General features: G+C 47.0%; 1 protein-coding gene across 7 annotated transcripts in view; it reads right to left on the bottom strand.

Annotated features, from left to right (window-relative positions):
- The window catches only part of HECTD4 (HECT domain E3 ubiquitin protein ligase 4), a 114,920-nt gene that overhangs the window by 26,427 nt on the left and 68,530 nt on the right, over nt 1-19,963 (bottom strand). For 4 of the 7 annotated variants that reach the window (XM_084820400.1, XM_084820401.1, XM_084820402.1 and 1 more), the window contains exons 34-49: nt 18,576-18,760; nt 17,231-17,384; nt 16,229-16,509; nt 15,140-15,329; nt 14,975-15,056; nt 11,199-11,401; nt 8,323-8,458; nt 7,429-7,611; nt 7,049-7,219; nt 6,435-6,604; nt 4,042-4,157; nt 2,509-2,612; nt 2,125-2,307; nt 1,838-1,986; nt 360-439; nt 78-241 (exon numbers count right to left, since the gene is read on the bottom strand). In XM_084820400.1, the coding sequence (XP_084676526.1) occupies nt 78-241; nt 360-439; nt 1,838-1,986; nt 2,125-2,307; nt 2,509-2,612; nt 4,042-4,157; nt 6,435-6,604; nt 7,049-7,219; nt 7,429-7,611; nt 8,323-8,458; nt 11,199-11,401; nt 14,975-15,056; nt 15,140-15,329; nt 16,229-16,509; nt 17,231-17,384; nt 18,576-18,760 (2,551 nt within the window). The remainder of the gene's footprint in view (nt 1-77; nt 242-359; nt 440-1,837; nt 1,987-2,124; nt 2,308-2,508; nt 2,613-4,041; nt 4,158-6,434; nt 6,605-7,048; nt 7,220-7,428; nt 7,612-8,322; nt 8,459-11,198; nt 11,402-14,974; nt 15,057-15,139; nt 15,330-16,228; nt 16,510-17,230; nt 17,385-18,575; nt 18,761-19,963) is intronic. The other 3 variants (XM_084820404.1, XM_084820405.1, XM_084820406.1) reach the window with 1 other exon arrangement.

The following is a 19,963-nucleotide window of genomic DNA, read 5'->3' as shown; positions in this document are numbered from 1 at the left end:
TCAAGGCCTGGCATTAAAAGCAGGACCTTGGACTAAGCTCTGGTGAGCTCTGGAAGAGAGGGGTGGTGTGAACCTGCCTTCTTCTGGATATGCACGACCGGCCACATTCCGCCGGACACATCCTCCAAATATGGCCCCAGCCGCTGCCCGCAGTACGTAAAATACACTCTGCCTTTGGCCGGCTGTCCCGGAGGAGGAGGGGTGCCTTCTGCCCTTTCCCAACCGATGCCTGCAACGTCACCTAGAGGAATGGCAAAGTGATGAGAGGGAGAGAGAGACAAAGCTGGATCTTTCTGCCTCTCCCAATGTGGATGTCACCAAAGATGCTTGCCGGTTAAGCACAGCCAAAGCAGACATACCAGGAGAGAGGGTCACATCCAGCCGCACGCTCTTCCACTGCAGCAAACTAGAACCGTTGTAATGAACAGCTCGCCCATTGCTGAAACCACGTGAAGAAGGGAACAAAGCATTAACTGGATAAAGCATTCACTTAATCTTTTGCTAGAGCTTTGGAAACTTAGCAGCTAAAAGAAAGCTACAGCAAGGCTGCAAACATACCACACTGAGATCAAAAAAGACATTTAACATCTTTGCTGAGGCCCAAATTGCATTCAACAGATTACAAAAATCAAAGGTGTAGATGGGCTTGAACAACCCTATTCCTTGTGCTCAAGGCACTTGGAAGATTAGAGAAGCAAGCTTTTAAGATGCACAGAACTCTTTTTCAAGCAAGAGTCTTCCTCTGCCCCGTCGAGGGTCTTTATCTCAGAAGAGAGTGCTAAAAGCTCTTTTTTCACTGGGTGGTGGGGTGAGGAGCTTTGATCTGAGGATATGTGGGGAAATGTAATCGGCGCTGAGGTTATAAGAAAAAGCTCCTGAAATAAAAAGAAAATATTTCCCCCTGCTTCTGAGGCTCCACTGCTCAAGGCACTGCCTCTCAGCTGGAGTCCACCAGGCAGGATGGCTCTATGCTCCTCCATCTTGGTAGGTTTTGTCCTGTCCTACTGGGTTCAAAGAACCCAGAGGTGCTAAAGGCAGCAAGGCACGTACAGGCAAGAACTTGGCAAGTCAGGTTGGGTCAGGTCCAGTCCAGTCCAAGCAAGGCAAGTCCAGCGCAGGCTAGACCAGGGCAGGCCAGGGCAATTTAACGGTGCTGAATAGCCAGGCAAGTTAGACCAGGCAGGGTCTTCCAGGACCCTGGCCAGCTCCAAGTTAGCTGCGACTCAAGCAAGGGGCGCTGTTGACTCCACCACCCTCAGCCACCCAGCGGTCTCCTCCTCTCTCAAACAGCCCCGTTCCTTCTTCCCTTATGGCTAGCATTCCCTCCCACCTCTCCTTGTCTTCCTTCAAAACCCTCCTCAAAATCCTTGTTTTCTATGAAGGCTTTGGCATAACCACTCCCTGTAACTAAACCCAAGTATATGTGCCTGAAATAAATGCGCACCCTCTCCATGTTCCCCTTTTCCATCATTTCCCTTCCTATCCTCCATTGCTTCTCCTCTGCCAAATTTTAGGTGGTAAGCTCTTCGGGGCAGGGACCTGTCCTCTTCTACTTTATAAAGCACCATGCACACTGATGCTCCATCCTCCTCCTCCTCCTCCATCAAGGGAAGGGGCACACCCCAGGGGTGAAGGATGGCCAGTGAAGAGAATAGAGAGAAGTTCTGCGCAACTCAAATGCTTGCCACCCTACCAATACAACAGCTACAGCCACCTTCTTAGCCTGTCTGTCTCACATTGGGACCATCATAGAAGTAAAGGTTGCCTGTGCAGGTTCCTGTCCAAGCAGACAGGGAAATTAGGCTCCAATTTCAGAGCAAATGTATTTATAACCTACTTGTGGAAGAGGCAGGTGCCCACAGGGTTGGTCCATGCTCCATCACGCTTTTCTGCTTCTGTGGCAAAGCCAAACGAGACGATTGGCCCTGTGTCATCATCTGTATCTCCATAGGACACAATCTCAATCTCCCAATAGAAAGATGGTGCCTGGGGACATGAATACCCCCCACCACACACACACACACATTAGCCAAGGAGAAAATACGCTTTTTGGCACCTTCCGAAATAGTATTCGTGTATGCATGAGCATGAGACAATATGGTTATGCCCATTGTGAATTCTCACCTGTACCGGAACTGGTGATGTGGAGTAAATGAAGGTGCCACGAGGCAGCCCCCCGCCTGCACTGGGATCCGCAAGGAAGGTCACAGCAGTAAGATGCGAGGAGAACATGCAGGCTCGCACAGGTGGGAAGACTCTAGAAGGGCTCCAGGTAATTTCCTTGGGCTGAACCAAGAAGAGACAGGTCTGCTTTTAATTATACATAACTGCAGCATGTAAACTGGATTTTATGCCTGCAAAACCCAAAGAACTGCACACTAGGCAGAAGACAGTCCTGCCTGGAGATAGCGTGGGGCGTTTCATGTTGTAATGGCTTGACATCTGCCTTCCTCAGGCACAAGGGCAGTTTAAGGAAGAGACAGGTTAGGGCTCTGCATATATATTTACCTGCCTTCGGTCTGCCTGGAGCGGCGGCGGCGGCGGGCGAGCACTGTCGCGGTACAGCATCCTTAACCTTTCGCACTGCACTTCCACAACAAGGAGCCTCTCCCCTAGAAGATTACAAATAAAGCCAGCAGTGGCACACCTGTCCACTGTCCAGATTGCAATGGGGCTCCTGACCTCTCTAAAGATATATTTTAACCCCTCTGTTTTCAGCAGCAGCAGCAGCTAAACATCATGACGACTTCTACTACAGAACTAGCAAAGTGCTGGCTGACTACCCAAGTCAATTTGTCACATTCTGTCTCAACTGTTTACGCATTTCCTCTTTATCCTGCCTTTCCTTCAGGTTCCTCAGGCTGGTTTCCTCCCACACTTTATCTTCACAACCATCCTGTGAAGTAAGTTAGGCTGAGAATGTAAGCTAGGCTGAGGCCTGGCCTTGGGTCACCCAGTGAGCTTCAAGGCTGAGTGCAGATTTGGTCTCTCCAGTTCAACCCTGACACTCCAGCCAATATGCCACACTGACTCCCAGTTAGGCTCTCCTTTGCTCCCTCCACAACAGATGGGGCATAGCTTATTACAGCAGTAAGCACTTGGTGGTGTATGGGTCAGCTCTGGCTTCCAGATGGCACTCAGCTGGCCATCATGTCTCTGCACCCTTTTGGATGAGAAAATGAGCCCTTTAAGCCCCAGCGGGCTGCAAGGAGGAGGAAGAGGAAAACTGTCAGAAATGCCACAGGCTTCTCCAGCAACCCATTTTCTGCAGAACTGACCACCCAGCTGTCAGAGGTTTTCAAACATAGATGCCTCTAGCAAGTCAGGAGCTGCACTTCTGGAGTGGGATCTTAGCCTCTCACCTAATTGTTGTTGTTGTTATTATTTATTACATTTCTATACCGCCCAATAGCCGGAGCTCTCTGGGTGGTTCACAAAGATTAAAAATATTAAAAATATAATAAAAAACTATTTACATAAAAAACACATGGACAGTATACACAAAAGAAACCTATATCTAAAACAACTTCAGACAATCTCAAAAACAAACAACTATAACCATAAGATATTCCAGGATCGAGTAAACACTTATCCTATACTGCCGAACGCCTGGGGTCTTAACCTGGCACCGAAAAGATAACAATGTTGGTGCCAGGCGAGCCTTGTTGGGGAGATCATTCCATAATTTGGAGGCCACCACCGAAAAGGCCCTCTCCCTTGTCACCGACTTCTGAGCTTCCCTTGGTGTAGCAAGCCCGAGGAGGGCCTTAGATGTTGAGCGTAGTGTACAGGTAGGTTTGTGTCGGGAGAAGTGCTCTGTCAGGTATTGTGGTCCGAAGCCGTGTAAGGTTTTATAGGTTAAAACCAGCACTGGTTTTTGTTCTGCTCCTAGTTAGCTGACCATGGATTTATTTCAATCCAAACTGCAGGGGCAAGCCACAGTATAAACACACGCACACACCCCTTGCTGTATTCCCATTCTTAAAGTACCAATCAAGCTTGCTGCTACATTCGCTGTGCAAAATAAGACTGAGTTCCTACCAGGGCTGCACTCCTGGGCCACGAGGTTAAGGACTTCCACAGCAGCTGGACACTGCTGGATGAATTCTTCACAGAAAGAACTGTCCTCTAACAACTGTGCCATCACCAGGCATGCTCTGGGAGCGGGGTGGGTGGAGGAAGGAGGAGACAAAAGGTGAACAAGTATTTTAAAAACTTTCCCAGAACATACATGAGGTTACAGAGATTGCATAGCTTGTGGAAACAAGCGTCTAGGAAAAGGTGGTCCTGCCTGGAAATTCAGCTACTGGTTTTAGATCCTCTTCAGGTCTCTTGGAAGAAAATGCAGGAATACAGTCTTTCTAAATAATGCACCCAGCATGACAGGTTTAGCAGAGTCCATGCCTGGAACTAGCCCCTTAAAGCCAACCATTGCAACATGATGCCAGGTTATTGCATGCCTTTTGCATGTAACAATTGTTTTTTTACTGTACACTTGAAGACCCTTGTTAAGGTAGTTTCCCGGCCTCTCCATCCTCTCTGTTTGCAAGGTGTGAAGCAGGTCTCCGTGGTGCCTTCTGCTACACATTCTCTGGGGACGGGACTTAGTTTGGCAAGCAAAGTTTGGGCTCTCAGATAAGTTCAAGCATTCTGTCTGCACAGTCTATACAGTGCAATTCACGGTCAGTTTTTGTTCTCGAAGCATTCACGGTGATATTCTCTCTGAACCCCAGAAATGGTTTCCACTTGAATAAACTTAAATCAGGCATTTTGGTTACAACAACCTGATTCTGCCATCGTACATCTGAGCTTAGTCTTGGAGAGTTAATTTCTCAGTTAGACTTCAGTGCCCTTTAGAATCTAAAGTTCAGATGTTCTCCCAACCACACAGGTGGTTGGGAAAACATCTTATCCATGAGCAGCTCTTATTTATGAGCAGCTCCTGCAGGGCTGGGAGTATGTGTGGGTGGGGACAGGTATCAAAGCACACAACCTTCCTGTCATGTTGCAGGATGAAGTCCCAGTCATGTGGTTGGGTCCTTTAAATCTTCTCCCAGCTGCATGGAAGCTTCTCACAGGTGAGCAGCTCCTACACAGCGCTGAGAATGCCGACAAGGCACCCCAGTCACGCTTGTTCACCATGGCAACTAGGCTGTGGCAGCTGAAGCGCTCTTTTATTTACACTATGAAGCAATGAGTGTCTCTCTGCAGGTCAAGGAATTCTTGTTTTAGACAAGCTAGCTTAAGAGGAGGCTGCTTAGTAAGAAGGACACCTCAAACATGAATGTACTATCTCTCCCACAAGAAGCCCTTTCAGTTTAACCATCCAACTTGTACACCAGATATATCTGCTGCTCACTTCTTTAAAGGTGAAGACAAACATATTTAGAGTAGCGGGGCTGATCTGGAAACGCCCTTGCAGTACTTTTTCTCTCTAGTAGCTCTGGAAAATCTGGTTCTGTAAGTATGAAGCAGGAGCTGGCTGTGCATGATATTGATTGGCTGGTCCACCCCAGCAATGTCACCAAATAGCCCTCCTGCAAAGAGCCATTTTTGTACTTAAAAAAATAACAGTAAAGTCATGGATGAACTGACAAATGTTCATGCAGCACTCTTTAACTGAAGACTGTGGGGAGTGACTGTAGCCATGAAATTAAAAGACACTTGCTCCTTGGGAGGAAAGCTATGGCAAACCTAGACAGCATAGTAAGAAGCAGAGACATCACCTTGCTGACAAAGATTTGTATAATCAAAGCTATGGTTTTCCCAGTAGCAATGTATGGCTGTGAGAGTTGGACTATAAGGAAGGCTGAGCACCGAAGAATTGATGCCTTCGAACTGTGGTGCTGGAGAAGAGTCCCCTGGACTGCAAGGAGGTCAAATCAGTCAATCCTAAAGGAAATCAACCCTGAGTGCTCATTGGAAGGACAGATGCTGAAGCTCCAATATTTTGGCCACCTAATGCGAAGAGAAAACTCCCTGGAAAAGACCCTGATGCTGGGAAAGATTGAAGGCAAAAGAAGGGGATGGCAGAGGATGAGATGGCTAGATAGCATCACCGATGCAATGAATATGAATTTGAGCACACTCCGGGAAACAGCGCAGGACAGGAAGGCCTGGCGTGCTATGGTCCATGGGGTCACGAAGAGTCGGACATGACTGAACGACAACAACAACGTGGGGAGTGAGCAGACCGGCAGCTGAGCCAGCATTCGACGTGCTGCGATGACTATCCGGCAGCACGACTGCCAAGTCAAGAGGCAGCCAAGTTCACCCTGCAGCTGAGGGACCCACCATATATTATGTCTGTATTCGCCCTGAGTCAACCACACGCTTGAGGCATCACCATCAACCCACCTAGCAAAGCACCCAGCCCTCCTCGTGTCTTGCCGCCCAGCCACATCTCAAGCACTGCCGGAAACACCACCACTCACCTGGTTCTAATTTCAGCAAGGAGTCGGACCACTGCCATTACTGGAGTTGAGCCATCTCCTGTTGCAGGAAGTGAGGTATGAATAGAGAGACTCCCCTCTTGAGGAAGCAACATGGACTGGACTGCCTGTACTACCTTCTCAGTAATGGACAGTTTATGGAGAGGCAATGCCTGATGGTGGTGGAGGGGGCACGGTAAAAAGTTAAATTCAAGTCGTTAGTTTCTAGGAAATGAGGGAATTACCTGGAGTTATATAGTCTCATTTTAACATTAATCACAAAACATACTGAATTAAACATTACAAACCAAGAAGAAAAAGGTAAGATAGCCTCAAATTCTCAGTGATTTTAGTCACCTTGGATGCCATTTTTTGGAAAAAAGGCGGGATATAAATTAAATAAACAAACAGATGATTTACATTATATTTTCCTTGCACAGAACTTTCAAACTGCCTTCCTCATAGTATACTCAAACTTCCCCACACCACTTTAAAAAAGCTTCAGCCCCTTTAACAATTTAAATCGCAGTTTTAACCATTTAAACCATCATTTAAATCATGTCTTAAATTTAACAATTCATTACTATACTCAACGTTGGATTTTAAAATGACCTTACCTCTGATCTTGGAACACAGAGCCTAGATAATGGAATAGTTAAAATGTCTGATGCTTGGGAGGTCTTTCTACAGTCTATACTGGAAGGTGGAAATTTGACCGTTGCTATACCTTCCTGTTCATTAATAGATGCCACCACTCCAATACTTCCTGCTATTCCCCTACCCAAAACCTGTTAAGAAGAGAAATAGAACATTTATGAACAAAGTGAAGATGTACCCAGGGCTATAAATCATCAAATGCTAAGGGTGCAGTAGCAAACCCCACACACTGGACAGAGGAGCACAGCAGCCATAGCAGAAACAACCACTTGTTCTGTCCTCACGCACGAGGCTTGCCATCAACTTAGTGGTGATGGGGAATTAGAACATGGCCAGTCACCTGCACTTCAGAGCCAATTTTGATTGTCTCTTTGAAGCCTCCAAGAGCACACAGAGCAGCTACTGCTTGGCGAGCAGTCCTTTGAAGCTTGGCGAGTTTCCTTCCGCTGCTGCTGCCGTTCTCCAGGATGCTCTCGGCATGCTTTCCCAGCTGAGGAATATACATCAGCGCGCGAGACAGAACCTAAGAAAAGGGGCGTTAAATATAAATAGAGATTAGTGAGGGACAGGAGGGCCTTGGCTAGATTCTGTGTGGACACCAAGAGCCACAGCACCTGGGTAGAGACTTGAAGAGCTTTTTAACAGATTTTCATCCTAAGGACACAGGGCAGGTGGTAAGCCTTTAAAAACAAATCAGAATAAAATGAGAAGCTCCAGTAAAATTTACACTTCTACACAGGTGCTTCGAGACGGAGGGCTCCTGGCGCTACCAATCAGAAGACAATGTGCAGCTATTTCATTCATGGAGTTTTTTAATTAAGCCATCCAAAAATAAGGTAGTGATTTCTCCACACATGGGGGACTTTCTAGGTTTGCGGACGTATGTATGGCTATAAAAATTTAAAAAGTAGTTCACAAAAACTCCAAACAGTCTGAAGAGAAAGCACGGCCAGTAGCATTCAGGAACTATGGAATGTCAGCCAGCTGTCAACTGGAAAGACAAACCAGAAAACTGGGATGGGGTGCGTGGGGTGGACAATTGGGCAGCTTGAGTCCCTGACAGATTACAGCATCCCAGAAGGCAGGCAGCCAGGTCTGGCTGATTTGCTGAACCCTTGAATAGGAGCATGCCAGTTAGTGGGTAAGGATACATGATTTGTCGAAGGTCCTGCTTGCATGTAATAATAATGGCCTCCTTCTGACTCAAATCCAAACAACAACTTCCCTTGCTTACCTTTTCAGCCGTGGTTGTCCATATCTGCGCTGCATTGGATTCTGGTGCCATGAGCAAGCTGTGAAGCAAAGCGATCACCTCTGCTGCCATGCTGTTTGCTACATGGCCACTGATGAAGGGCCGCACAGGGTCCGTTCTGTTGAGAAAGAGGGACATTAATTCAGCCCCACCAGGCCCAAATAACCATTGCATTCAACAAAACCCAGAGCAGCCATGATGAAGCAACATGGATGGCAGCAATGGAGAGGTTTGGCTCTGGGTAACCTTTGTAACAGCATTCTGTGAACCCCAGTGTTCAGTCATGCCGACCACGTGACCACGAAAGCATCTTCGGACAGCGCTGGCTCTTTGGCTTAGAAATGGAGATGAGCACCACCCCCTAAAGTTGGACATGACTGGTTGGGGACACCTTTACACCTTTACCTAACCTTTGTTTACAGAGGAGCTTACTGTGGGTCAGAGTTATTTTTTATTATTTATTTATTTGTTTGTTTATTTTATTAAATTTATTAATCGCCCATCTGACTGGTCACCCAGCCACTCTGGGCGATGTACAACCCACCATAAAACAATTTAAAACAATAAAATTTTACCATAATTTTTTTTTTTAAATACCCTAACCCACCCCAAATGCCTGCCTGAACAACCACGTTTTTAATGCACGACGGAAGCTCATTAAAGAGAGGGCATGACGGAGTTCCCTAGGGAGGGAGTTCCACAGAGTGGGGGCCACCACAGAAAAGGCCCTCTCCCTCGTCCCCACCAGTCTAGCTGTCCTGGCTGATGGGACAGAGAGAAGGCCATCTGAGGCTGATCTTGTTAAGCGGCCTGTCTGGTGTTGCTGGAGGCGCTCCTTAAGATAGGCTGGGCCGGAACCATATAGGGTTTTAAAGGTCAAAACCAACACCTTGAATTTGGCCCGGAAAACAACTGGTAACCAGTGCAACTCCTTCAGCACTGGAGTGATGTGATCTCGCCGGCGGCTGCCTTTAATCAGGCGAGCTGCCGCGTTCTGTACCAGCTGCAGCTTCCGAACCGTCTTCAAGGGTAACCCCACGTAGAGCGCATTACAGTAGTCTAAACAAGAGGAGACCAGGGCATGTACTACCGATGGGAGCAGATGGTCGGGAAGGAAGGGGTGCAGCCGCCGTATCAGATGGAGTTGATACAGCGCTGTCCGGCTCACAGCTGACACCTGAGCCTCCATGGACAGCTGGGAGTCCAAAATGACCCCCAGGCTGCAGACCTGGTCTTTCAAGGGTAGCCGTATCCCATACAACACCAGGTCAACATCCCCCAGCCTCCTCTTGTCTCCCACCAAAAGTACCCCGGTATTGTCAGGGTTCAGCTTCAGCTTATTCCTCCCCATCCAGCCACTCACCGTCTCCAAACATTTGGACAGGGATTCTACGGCCAACCTTGGTGAAGATTTGAATGAGAGGTAGAGCTGCGTGTCATCCGCATATTGATGACACTGCACCCCAAACCTCCTGATGATAGCCCCCAGTGGCTTCACATAGATGTTAAATAGCATCGGGGAGAGAATAGAACCCTGTGGCACCCCACAAGTGAGCAGCCAGGGGTCCGAAACCTCCTCTCCCAGTGCTACCCTCTGGTACCTGCCGGAGAGGAAGGACCGGAACCACCGCAATACAGTGTCTCTAATGCCCAACCCCTCCAGGCGGTCCAGGAGGATACCATGGGCAACGGTATCAAAAGCCGCTGAGAGGTCGAGGAGAACAAGGAAGGAGCATTCACCCCTATCCAGAGCCCTCCTCATATCATCCACCAAGGCGACCAAGGCCGTTTCTGTCCCATGCCCAGGCCTGAAGCCCGATTAGGCAAACAGTGAGACCCTGGGCTGATAAAACCACTGACGTACAAAGACAAGCCTTGCGTATGAGACCTTGGCATCTGGACTGATATGAGGATGAGAAAGGCCTTGTTAGCTGAGAAAAGAGGACAGGGAGGGTGAACTTGTAAAGAGGAGGAGAAAGATCTTGTTAGGCAACTCAGAAACTGGAGCAGCCATAACAAGGCTAGCAGGGCTAGCGTTAGCTTGTGAGACGATGCTGAAATGGAATATGCTTACAGGGCAACTGAAAAACAGGTGACACTTTCCCCTGATAAAATTTGGGGAAACAGGGCGAGTGGAAATATTCTGTGCCTACTGAGCAACAAAGAAAGATCTCCCCACATCTCTGATCAACATAAAATGCCCAGAATGGGAGAGTATGAGCCACTTCCACTCTTACCTTGATTCATTAACTTACTTATTCTCCCCCCATCCCCTTCTCTCTCTCATTCATCTACATCTACACCTACCTTTGTTCTTCCTCCCTGTCCTCTATTCATGGTAGCTCTGAACCACTTAGAATACTTCGAATGTGACTCGAAATGGATTAGGATGATTTAGCTCTTAAATAGATGTGTGCGGCAGGGGGAAGGAACGTAGGATGATGGAGCATAATATGCTGAAGAGCTTGGCTTTATTTTCTTGATTCGTATTTGCTCTGTATGCTTTTACTATTATGGCTGAATTCCTTTACTGCTTTATTATTTCCTTATCCCCTTTTGTTCATTTCCCCCTTATTTGCTTAGGTGGTTCTTGAGTTGCATTATTATTTCTCCACTGTCCCTGCACTGTGGCTCTTGTTTACTGGTTCAGTTTTACGCACTGGGAAGCCATTTCAAACCCAGATGTACTCAGGCCACCTGCCCTCGGCCATCGGCACCACTTAAACGTTACAAAGGCAAAGCCCACAGCGAGGAGCCCATCAGCAAAGCAATTTCCAACATGCCAGCTGGGCAACCAACTTTCTGAGCATCAGGATGCCAAGATTCCGAGGGTCAGGATGCCAGCAAGGGCTTCCTACCTGGCCAGCTCTGAATTCCGCTCCCTGCAAATGGAGGTTTGCGCAGTTTTCTTCTTGTCCCCTGTGGACAGGCCGCTGGTGCTTTCGGGACTGACAGTTTCCACTGGTGGCCCCACACTCACAATCAGCCCAGACTGGGCCCATTTTGTGGCCTTCCGCAAAGCTGCCGCCGCCTCCTCTGTAATTACTTCACAGCAGCCACTCTGAAAAGAGAGTCACCTCGGTCACAACCCACTCCCTGTTTGGCATGTCCTGGCCAAGACAACCTCCCCTCATGCTCATCATCATAAGAATGTCCTCTTCTTTACCAGTTGCGCAGGCTAGATGTAAAAGCGCTGACTGGCAAGTCATCTTCTCAAGAGGAGCACACAGCGCAGAGTTAAACTAGAAGGGCTTTAAACTGAATCCTACGGGGAAGGGAGATGTAATGTTGGGGGTAACGATGGACATAGGCGCATGCACTGCAATGGAGAGAATAGCTCTGATAGCGCCCAATAATAGTCTTCAGACCCATGTAGGAAGAAAGCCAGACTATGAAGCACATGGTCTTCGATGTCTATATACTAATGCCCAGAGTATGGGAAACAAACAGAACGAACTTGAACTCTTAATACAAGAGGGAAATTATGACTTGATAGGTATAACTGAGACTTGGTGGGATGACTCTCATGACTGGAATACAGCAGTTGAAGGATATAACTTGTTCAAAAAGAACAGGAGGAACAGAAAGGGAGGTGGGGTTGCACTGTATGTGAAAAATACATATCTCTGCACAGAAATACAGGAGGAGGAGCTTGGTAGCCCCATCGAGAGCATCTGGGTTGAAATAAATGGAGCAAAGATTAAAAGGAACCTGGTGGTCGGAGTCTACTACCGGCCACCCAATCAAGGAGAAGACAAGGATGAAACTTTTGAAAAGCAAATAGCCAATGTTTTAAGGAAGCATGATGTAGTAGTAATGGGGGACTTCAATTTCCCCGATATTTGTTGGGAGACAAATTCTGCAAAACATGGCCCCTCCAGGAAATTCCTGACTTGTGTGGTGGATAACTTCCTCCTACAGAAAGTAGAGGAAGGAACTAGAGGATCGGCTATCCTTGACTTGATCCTAACCAACAGAGATGACTTAGTGGATAAAGTAGCAGTTACAGGAACTCTGGGGGAAAGCGACCATGTTGTACTTGAGTTCTTGGTTCTAAGGGAAGCAAAAGCCGAGTGTAGTCAAACGCGTACCCTGGATTTTAGGAAAGCTGATTTTAATAAACTCAGAACAATGATCAGTAAGGTCCCATGGCAAGCAATGCTAGCGAGAAAAGGAGTCCAAGATGGGTGGGAACTTTTAAAAAAGGAAATTCTCAAGGCACAATCACAAACCATTCCAACAAGAAGAAAAGGTGGAAGACAACAGAAGAAGCCAATGTGGCTTCACAAAAAGCTTAGGGATGACCTGAAAACAAAAAAGGACACATATAGGAAGTGGAAAGAAGGCCAAGTAATAAAGGAAGAGTACAGGCAGGTAGCACAGAATTGCAGGGATGGCGTCAGGAAGGCTAAAGCGGAGAACGAGGTGAGGTTAGCGAGGGATGCTAAAAACAACAAAAAGGCTTTCTTCAGCTACATGCATAGTAAAAGGCAGAGGAAAGAAATGGTTGTTCAGCTATTAAATAAGGATGGCAAAATGATAACAGATGACAAAGAAAAGGCAGAGGTGCTCAATTCCTACTTTGGCTCAGTCTTCTCCCAAAAGAGGGTCTATGACCCCCCTGGCAAAGGCGAAGTACAGGCTGAAGGGGCAGGATTGCAGCTTGAGATCGACAGGCATATGGTCAAGGAACACCTCATTACTTTGAATGAGTTCAAATCTCCAGGGCCAGATGAACTGCATCCTAGAGTCATAAAGGAACTGGCAGAAGAACTCTCAGAACCGCTGTCTATTCTCTTTGAGAAATCATGGAGGACGGGGGAAGTGCCAGATGACTGGAGGAGGGCTAACGTTGTCCCTATCTTCAAAAAGGGTAAAAAGGAGGAACCTGGGAACTACAGACCAGTCAGTCTGACATCAATCCCTGGGAAAATTCTGGAGCAGATCATAAAGCAATCCATCTGGAAGCACCTTGACAACAATGCCGTGATTACTCGAAGCCAACATGGATTTGTCAAAAACAAGTCCTGCCAGACAAATCTGATCTCATTTTTTGATCAAGTCACCTCCCTTGTAGACCGTGGGAATGCTGTAGACATCATATACCTCGACTTCAGCAAAGCTTTCGACAAAGTACCCCATGATATCCTGATGAGCAAACTAGCTCGAAGTGGGCTAGATGAAACAACGATCCGGTGGATCCACAGTTGGCTACAGAATCGGACTCAAAGAGTGCTTCTCAATGGGACCTTCTCAAGCTGGGGAGAGGTAACGAGTGGGGTACCGCAGGGCTCAGTCCTGGGCCCAGTGCTCTTCAACATTTTTATTAATGACTTGGAGGAGGAGGTGCAGGGAATGCTGATCAAATTTGCAGATGACACAAAATTGGGAGGGATAGCTAATACTTTGGAAGACAGAAACAAAATTCAAAGTGATCTGGATAGACTGGAGTGCTGGGCAGAAAACAACAGAATGGCATTTAATAGGGACAAATGCCAAGTTCTGCACCTAGGAAAAAGAAACCAAATGCACAGTTACAAGATGGGGGATACGTGGCTCAACCACACTACGAGCGAGAAGGATCTTGGAATTGTTGTCGATCACAAGCTGAATATGAGCCAACAATGTGATGTGGCTGCAAAAAAGGCAAATGCTATTTTGGGCTGCATTCATAGAAGCATCGCTTCCAAATCCCGGGAAGTACTAGTTCCCCTCTACTCAGCACTGGTTAGGCCTCATCTGGAGTACTGTGTCCAGTTCTGGGCACCACACTTGAAGAAGGATGCAGACAAACTGGAGAGGGTTCAAAGGAGGGTAACAAAGATGATCAGGGGACTGGAAACAAAGCCCTATGAAGAGAGACTGAAAGAACTGGGCATGTTTAGCCTTGAGAAGAGAAGACTGAGGGGAGATATGATAGCACTCTTCAAGTACTTGAAAGGTTGTCACAGAGAAGAAGGCCAGGATCTCTTCTTGATCATCCCAGACTGCAGGACACGGAATAATGGGCTCAAGTTACAGGAAGCCAGATTTCGGCTGAACATCAGGAAAAACTTCCTGAGTGTCAGAGCAATACGGCAATGGAACCAATTACCTGGGGAGGTGGTAGGCTCTCCCACACTGGAGGCCTTCAAGACGAGGCTGGACAGCCATTTGTCAGGGATGCTCTGACTTGGATTCCTGCATTGAGCAGGGGGTTGGACTCGATGGCCTTGTAGGCCCCTTCCAACCCTACTATTCTATGATTCTATAAGTCACTACTGCAGGATGTAGTGACAGCCACCAACTTGGATGGCTTTAAAAGGGGGTTGGACAAATTCCTGGAGGAGAAGACTATCAGTGGCTACTAGTCTTGAGGGCTATGTGCTACCTCCAGGATCAGAGGCAGTGAGCCTGTGTATACCAGTTCTGGGGAACATGGGTGGGAGGGTGCTGTTGCCCTCGTGTCCTGCTTGTGGGTTCCTGGTCGACAGCTGGTCGGCCAACGCATGAACAGAATACTGGACTAGATGGACCCTTGGCCTGATCCAGCAGGGCTCTTCTGATGTTCTTATGCTCTTAATTAGATTTATTCTTTTCTTCCCTCTGAGAAAGGGACTAAGCTATTCACAAGACTGAGTGATGTCGCCCTTACTTTAGTCATGTCTCGATCCATCTTAACCACCTTCTCCATATTGGCACCTGTTCCAAGGCGAAATGGCCGACCTTCCGAGCTACTATAAAGGGAAAAATAACAACGCGGTGTAAATGCAGCTGTGGCTACAGATCTCTTAACTGCATTCCGCAGAGCCTGAATTACCTGAGCAGTGGCTGAAGGACCTCGTGGGATGACTGGTCTTCCCGCTTATGAATAAAAATGGAAAGTTTACCATCTACAGCCTCGCTCTCTTCTCCCGGATCTTTGTCTCCTTTGAGGGAGCCTTTTGGGCTGGCCTTTGTCAGCGAAGTATCAGGCTCAGAAGCAGTTGGAGAAAGAACAGTCTGGCATCCTATTAGCAGGAGGAAAATAAGCTTTAAGCAGCAGCCGTAAATGAACTGCAGACCGTTTCAGATAACCTATCAACTCTAGAAACTTAATTTGATGGATAGCTCACCCTATGTCAAAACAACGTGATGAGGATATCAATTGCAAAATGCCAAACTACAATAATGAGGCCATGTTTTGCCCTCCCTGCAAACAGGGTACACAGGCCACCAAAAGCCAGGAGGAATAAAACTGTCTTATACAGCTTCTGGTGGATACGTAGGCCCGGTCTATACATGCAACAAAATGAGAGACCAGAGTCCTAACTGTTTACACAGCAGGTGGGCATGTCTGCTGTGGGGATATCTGACTGGATGCTTTATAAGCTCCCTGCAGGTAAAAAACTAGAATAGCAGGCAGCAGCTCAAGCCAAGTACCTTCTGCCTGCCTGCCTGCTAGTTTTTTGCTGGGAAAACTAAAAAATGGCTTCCTCCCACTTGCAGCCTGAAGTGGTCCTGTCTACCATCTTAGGATTCTGCCTGTACAGCCAAAACTTAGATTTGGGCTTTAGTGAGTCTCTGGGGGAAGGGAATTCAAGTCTTGGGGGGCAGCTACAGAGAAGTGCATATATGGTAACCTCAAGAGGGTGTCCCACCCGATGCTCCTGGAACACAGAAGCAGATCGCTGGGCCCAGGCTGCTGAGGACCTTGGCAATCAAGCCAGTGCAGACACTGGAGAACAGATGCAATGTGCTCCCAATGACCCATCCCTGTCAAAAAGACAAACATTTTGCTGGCGCTTCCAAAGTCTTATAAAAGATAGCCCATAAAAGCATATGACACTCCTTGAATTCTCATGCAGCACTGACATGTTTCTCTAGATGCCGAGATGGTATTGCAGCAGAACCTTAAGCATTTCTCTACCTGGTACCATGTAATCTGCCAGTTTTGCTAAGAGCAGGGAGGCAATTTTGGAAGCAGGGTCACTGGGGTCATCCTGCTCGCTGTTCAGGGAGGGCACAGAGTAACTCCAGGGGGGCAGTTCAACATTCCCGCAGTCCTCAACACTCATGAGCGGAAGGGCAGCACGGCAGAGCTGAAGGATGATGAGGACCAACTTTGGAGAGGGACGCTGGTCCAAGAGCAGAGAGAGAAGTTTGGACACACAGGCCGGCTGGCTCAGGATGGCTTTGCCAATGTGACTCCTGTAAGAGGATGAAGACCGGCAGCTCAGAATACAATTTCTTTGAAGGGTCAAAATACGTAGTCTTGAAACAAAACCAGATGACAACAGGATGCTCTATATAGCCAGGCAGAAATGTCCAATGTGATTTCTAGACTGGATAGCAGAAAAGGATCTAATAAGGTTAGAAGCAGTGTGCCTGCAGTCACAAAGGAATCACAAACTACAACAAGTTGTTTTTGGTGTATTTCAGCCACTGCTGGGATTAGCAGCAGATTTTCTTGTTTAATTTACCTTTGGGGGCCAAATTATAATGCAAACTTTTTCACTTTTGCCACCAATGAAAGAGGCAGGAGGACAGCTCTAATACTATCACCACATGCAGAGATCTGGATAAAAGACCGTGTAACTCCAGAGCTCTAGCTGTGTTATTTTCAATTATAAAACCCTCCCTATGACTCTCCATTAAATTTAAGGGACATGCACAAGACTGCAGGATTAAGTTAGACAACTATATGACATAATATTGAAAAAGAGCTGAAACTAAATGCATGGATCTTAGATTCTGCCATACAAACAGATCTTGGCCCAGGAGCATAACATACCAAGTTGCTTAAAACATATTTCTTTTCTGATTCACAAAGAATTTCTAGAATTTTTTTAATTCCAAGTCTCCATCACCTACGTTCCTAAAATCCTTTGTAAGCTGCTGTGCAAACCAGAGGCCACGAACTGGACTGTACCTTGACAGATCATTCAGAAGGCTGAGGACATCTTGCAGGGCATCATTGCCAGCTGCCTGGTTGCCACAGCACTCCGTGGCACGTGCCAGGTGGTTAGTTAAGAGACTGGAGACCTGACGGGCCAGACCTGAGTGCACAGCCTCCGTTGATCCACCTGCAAAAGGAGCACAAAAGAGACTGTGGTTGATGAGAAGCCATTATAAAGATTAGATCACTGATAATGTGCGATTTGGGATTGGAGGTTAGAGAGTGAGTGAAATAACAAACATTTTTAAAATCAAGTTTAAGAAACATATAAAGCTTGAACAAGAAGGATTAGCATTTTCAATAGCTGTATTTACAGAAGACACATACTCAACCCCAAAATGACTTGGGTTAGGTCAGTTTAAGACTAGTTAACCTCATATATCAGGTTTAGGATATGAACAAACATATTAAAAGCTATGCCAGCCCAACTACACAAAAACACAGAGGGGCTGGTCACACAACACGCTAACCCACACTCAGTGGTTGAGTGTGGGTTGTTTTGAGCTGTGGGTTCTTTACTGAATCATGGGTTAGTGTGTTGTCTGAATGGAGCAGCATTTCTGCAGGGTGGGTTATTGTGTTGTCTGAACGCAGCCAGGGTGGCTTGTTAACCATGCAGTGTGACTTGTTAACCATCCTGAACAACCGAACAACAACCCACGGGTTCTCAAGGTGACTTGTTTGAGAAAATAAGCCACACTGCATGGTTAACAAGCCACCATGGCTGGGTTCAGACAACATAACCCACGGTTCAACAAACAACCCATGGTTCAAAACAACCCACACTCAACCACTGAGTGTGGGTTAGCGTGTTGTGTGAACAGCTGAAGAGTTACCTTGGTATGCTGGATAGCTACCCCTGCACCAGTGACTCCTGCTGGGGTTCATGAATGAAACACACAAGGCACTTCTGCTAGAACAGGCAACAATATAGGATATCATACAAGGAGAAAAGCAATGGCGCTTCCTTCTGGCCTTTGCCTTGGGCTCCCCGCACCAGACAAAACGGGCATGGAGGTCTTCCGTCAGAATTGGCCGCCCTGGGTCCCTACTGAAAGGCAGATCCCAGGTGTAAGTGTCCCGCCAGGGAGGAAGGAAGGATCCTGGACTGAAGAGGCAGAGTGCCACTAGTGTCTGGATTCCAATGCATCAATGGTGCTTTCAAGAAATAAAATGGCATTGCTGGGCTTTAGACAGAGAGCGCTCATTGGAGAGCTCAACTCGGAGCCTGCCGGAATGTTTCCACCTCCTTCTACGGGACTGACTGGCTGCCGTCAAGTGTCGTGCAGCCAGTGGCTCGGCGTGCAGCCTCCCTTACCTTCCTCTTTTTCCCATTCAACGCAACGGTTGGCTAGCACTTGGAATGCAGCCCAAGCCATGGTGGCCACCTTCTGCTTCTTGGTCTGTTTCTCACTGGAGATGGATTCAGCCTGGCTGCTTAAACTGCACAGCCGATCCATCAGCTGGACCAGGCCACTCCGAACCAGGCACTTCTCTTCGCTCCTGCCCAGACACACGAAGAAAGACAGTAGGGGCAGCGGTAAGAGTCTAGCCCTCTTGATACACATGCAAGTAGAGAACCACGCAGCACATATATGGTGCCTGTAAGGCTAATTTCCTGCTTTTTGGCTCTGTATAATCCTACTTGACAGTTTGCACCTTTCTAATTAGATTCTGAGCGCTGAGACCTATGCTTAGAAAAGTACCAAATACTGTACAATCCATAGTCAAAATGGGATGAAACTGACAAGAACTGCAGGATAATGTTCGCATTCTTGATGCACTGTAGAATTATTTAGGCCCTTTCCACCTTTACTACTACAAAGGCATTGCTCTTCTGCAATCATCTGGAAATGGAATTATCACTGTAGTTCTACATGCCATTTAATATATATTAATACACACACACACACATATTACTATATTCCCCCTATATTTTCCATAATAATCCCAGAATGGCTATCCCCACGGGGAAGATTCTAATAGGTTTATTCAGAAGTAAGCTCCATTCAGTTTAATGGGACCGAGCTTAGAATGTGTGCTTCGGATAGAGCCTTCAATCGTATCTCCCTGTCTGGTGTGATTTAAAGCGAGTCAGACCATTTGTCCATCTCACTCCATATTGTCTACAACACTGAATGGCAGTGGCTCTCCAGGGCTTCAGATAGGGGCTTTCCCCAGCCCTACCTGGAAAGGGCTCTTTCACTCAGCTACATCCCCTCCACTAATAAAGAGCCAATTTCAGTGAAATAAAACTCATTTTTACTGAAATTGTCCCTTTAATTATTTCCTACACTTATTCCCTCTTGGTCAGCAGCACTATTGACAACAGCCCTTATTTTCTGGTTAAATTTAACTTTTTATCAGTACACTTATACTTGACTGGAAAAACACAGACATTATTTTTGCACTTGCAGCTTTAGCATAAGAACCTAAATGAGATTTTTTTTCCCAAAGCACATTTTTTAAAAGAAAATCCAGCTGTGGGGAGAGGAATGGCACAGCAGGACATGTCAATAGCACGATAACGAGAAAACACAGGGCAAGGACCGCAGAAAGCGGAGGGCGCATCACCAACCACATTCCCAAATGCTTCCTGTGAAATATCCAAAGCCCTTTAAAAGCTTCATTTGGGAAACACTGACTGACGTAACAGAATCCATGGACAGTAGCCATTTGCACTCTGCTCATAACGCTTCTCACAGT

The sequence above is a fragment of the Heloderma suspectum genome, chromosome 13, assembly GCF_057233095.1.
Source record: "Heloderma suspectum isolate Gila_16-S chromosome 13, 16-S_ref, whole genome shotgun sequence".
Lineage (NCBI taxonomy): Eukaryota > Metazoa > Chordata > Lepidosauria > Squamata > Helodermatidae > Heloderma > Heloderma suspectum.
This window is presented reverse-complemented; position numbering and strand designations above follow the sequence as displayed.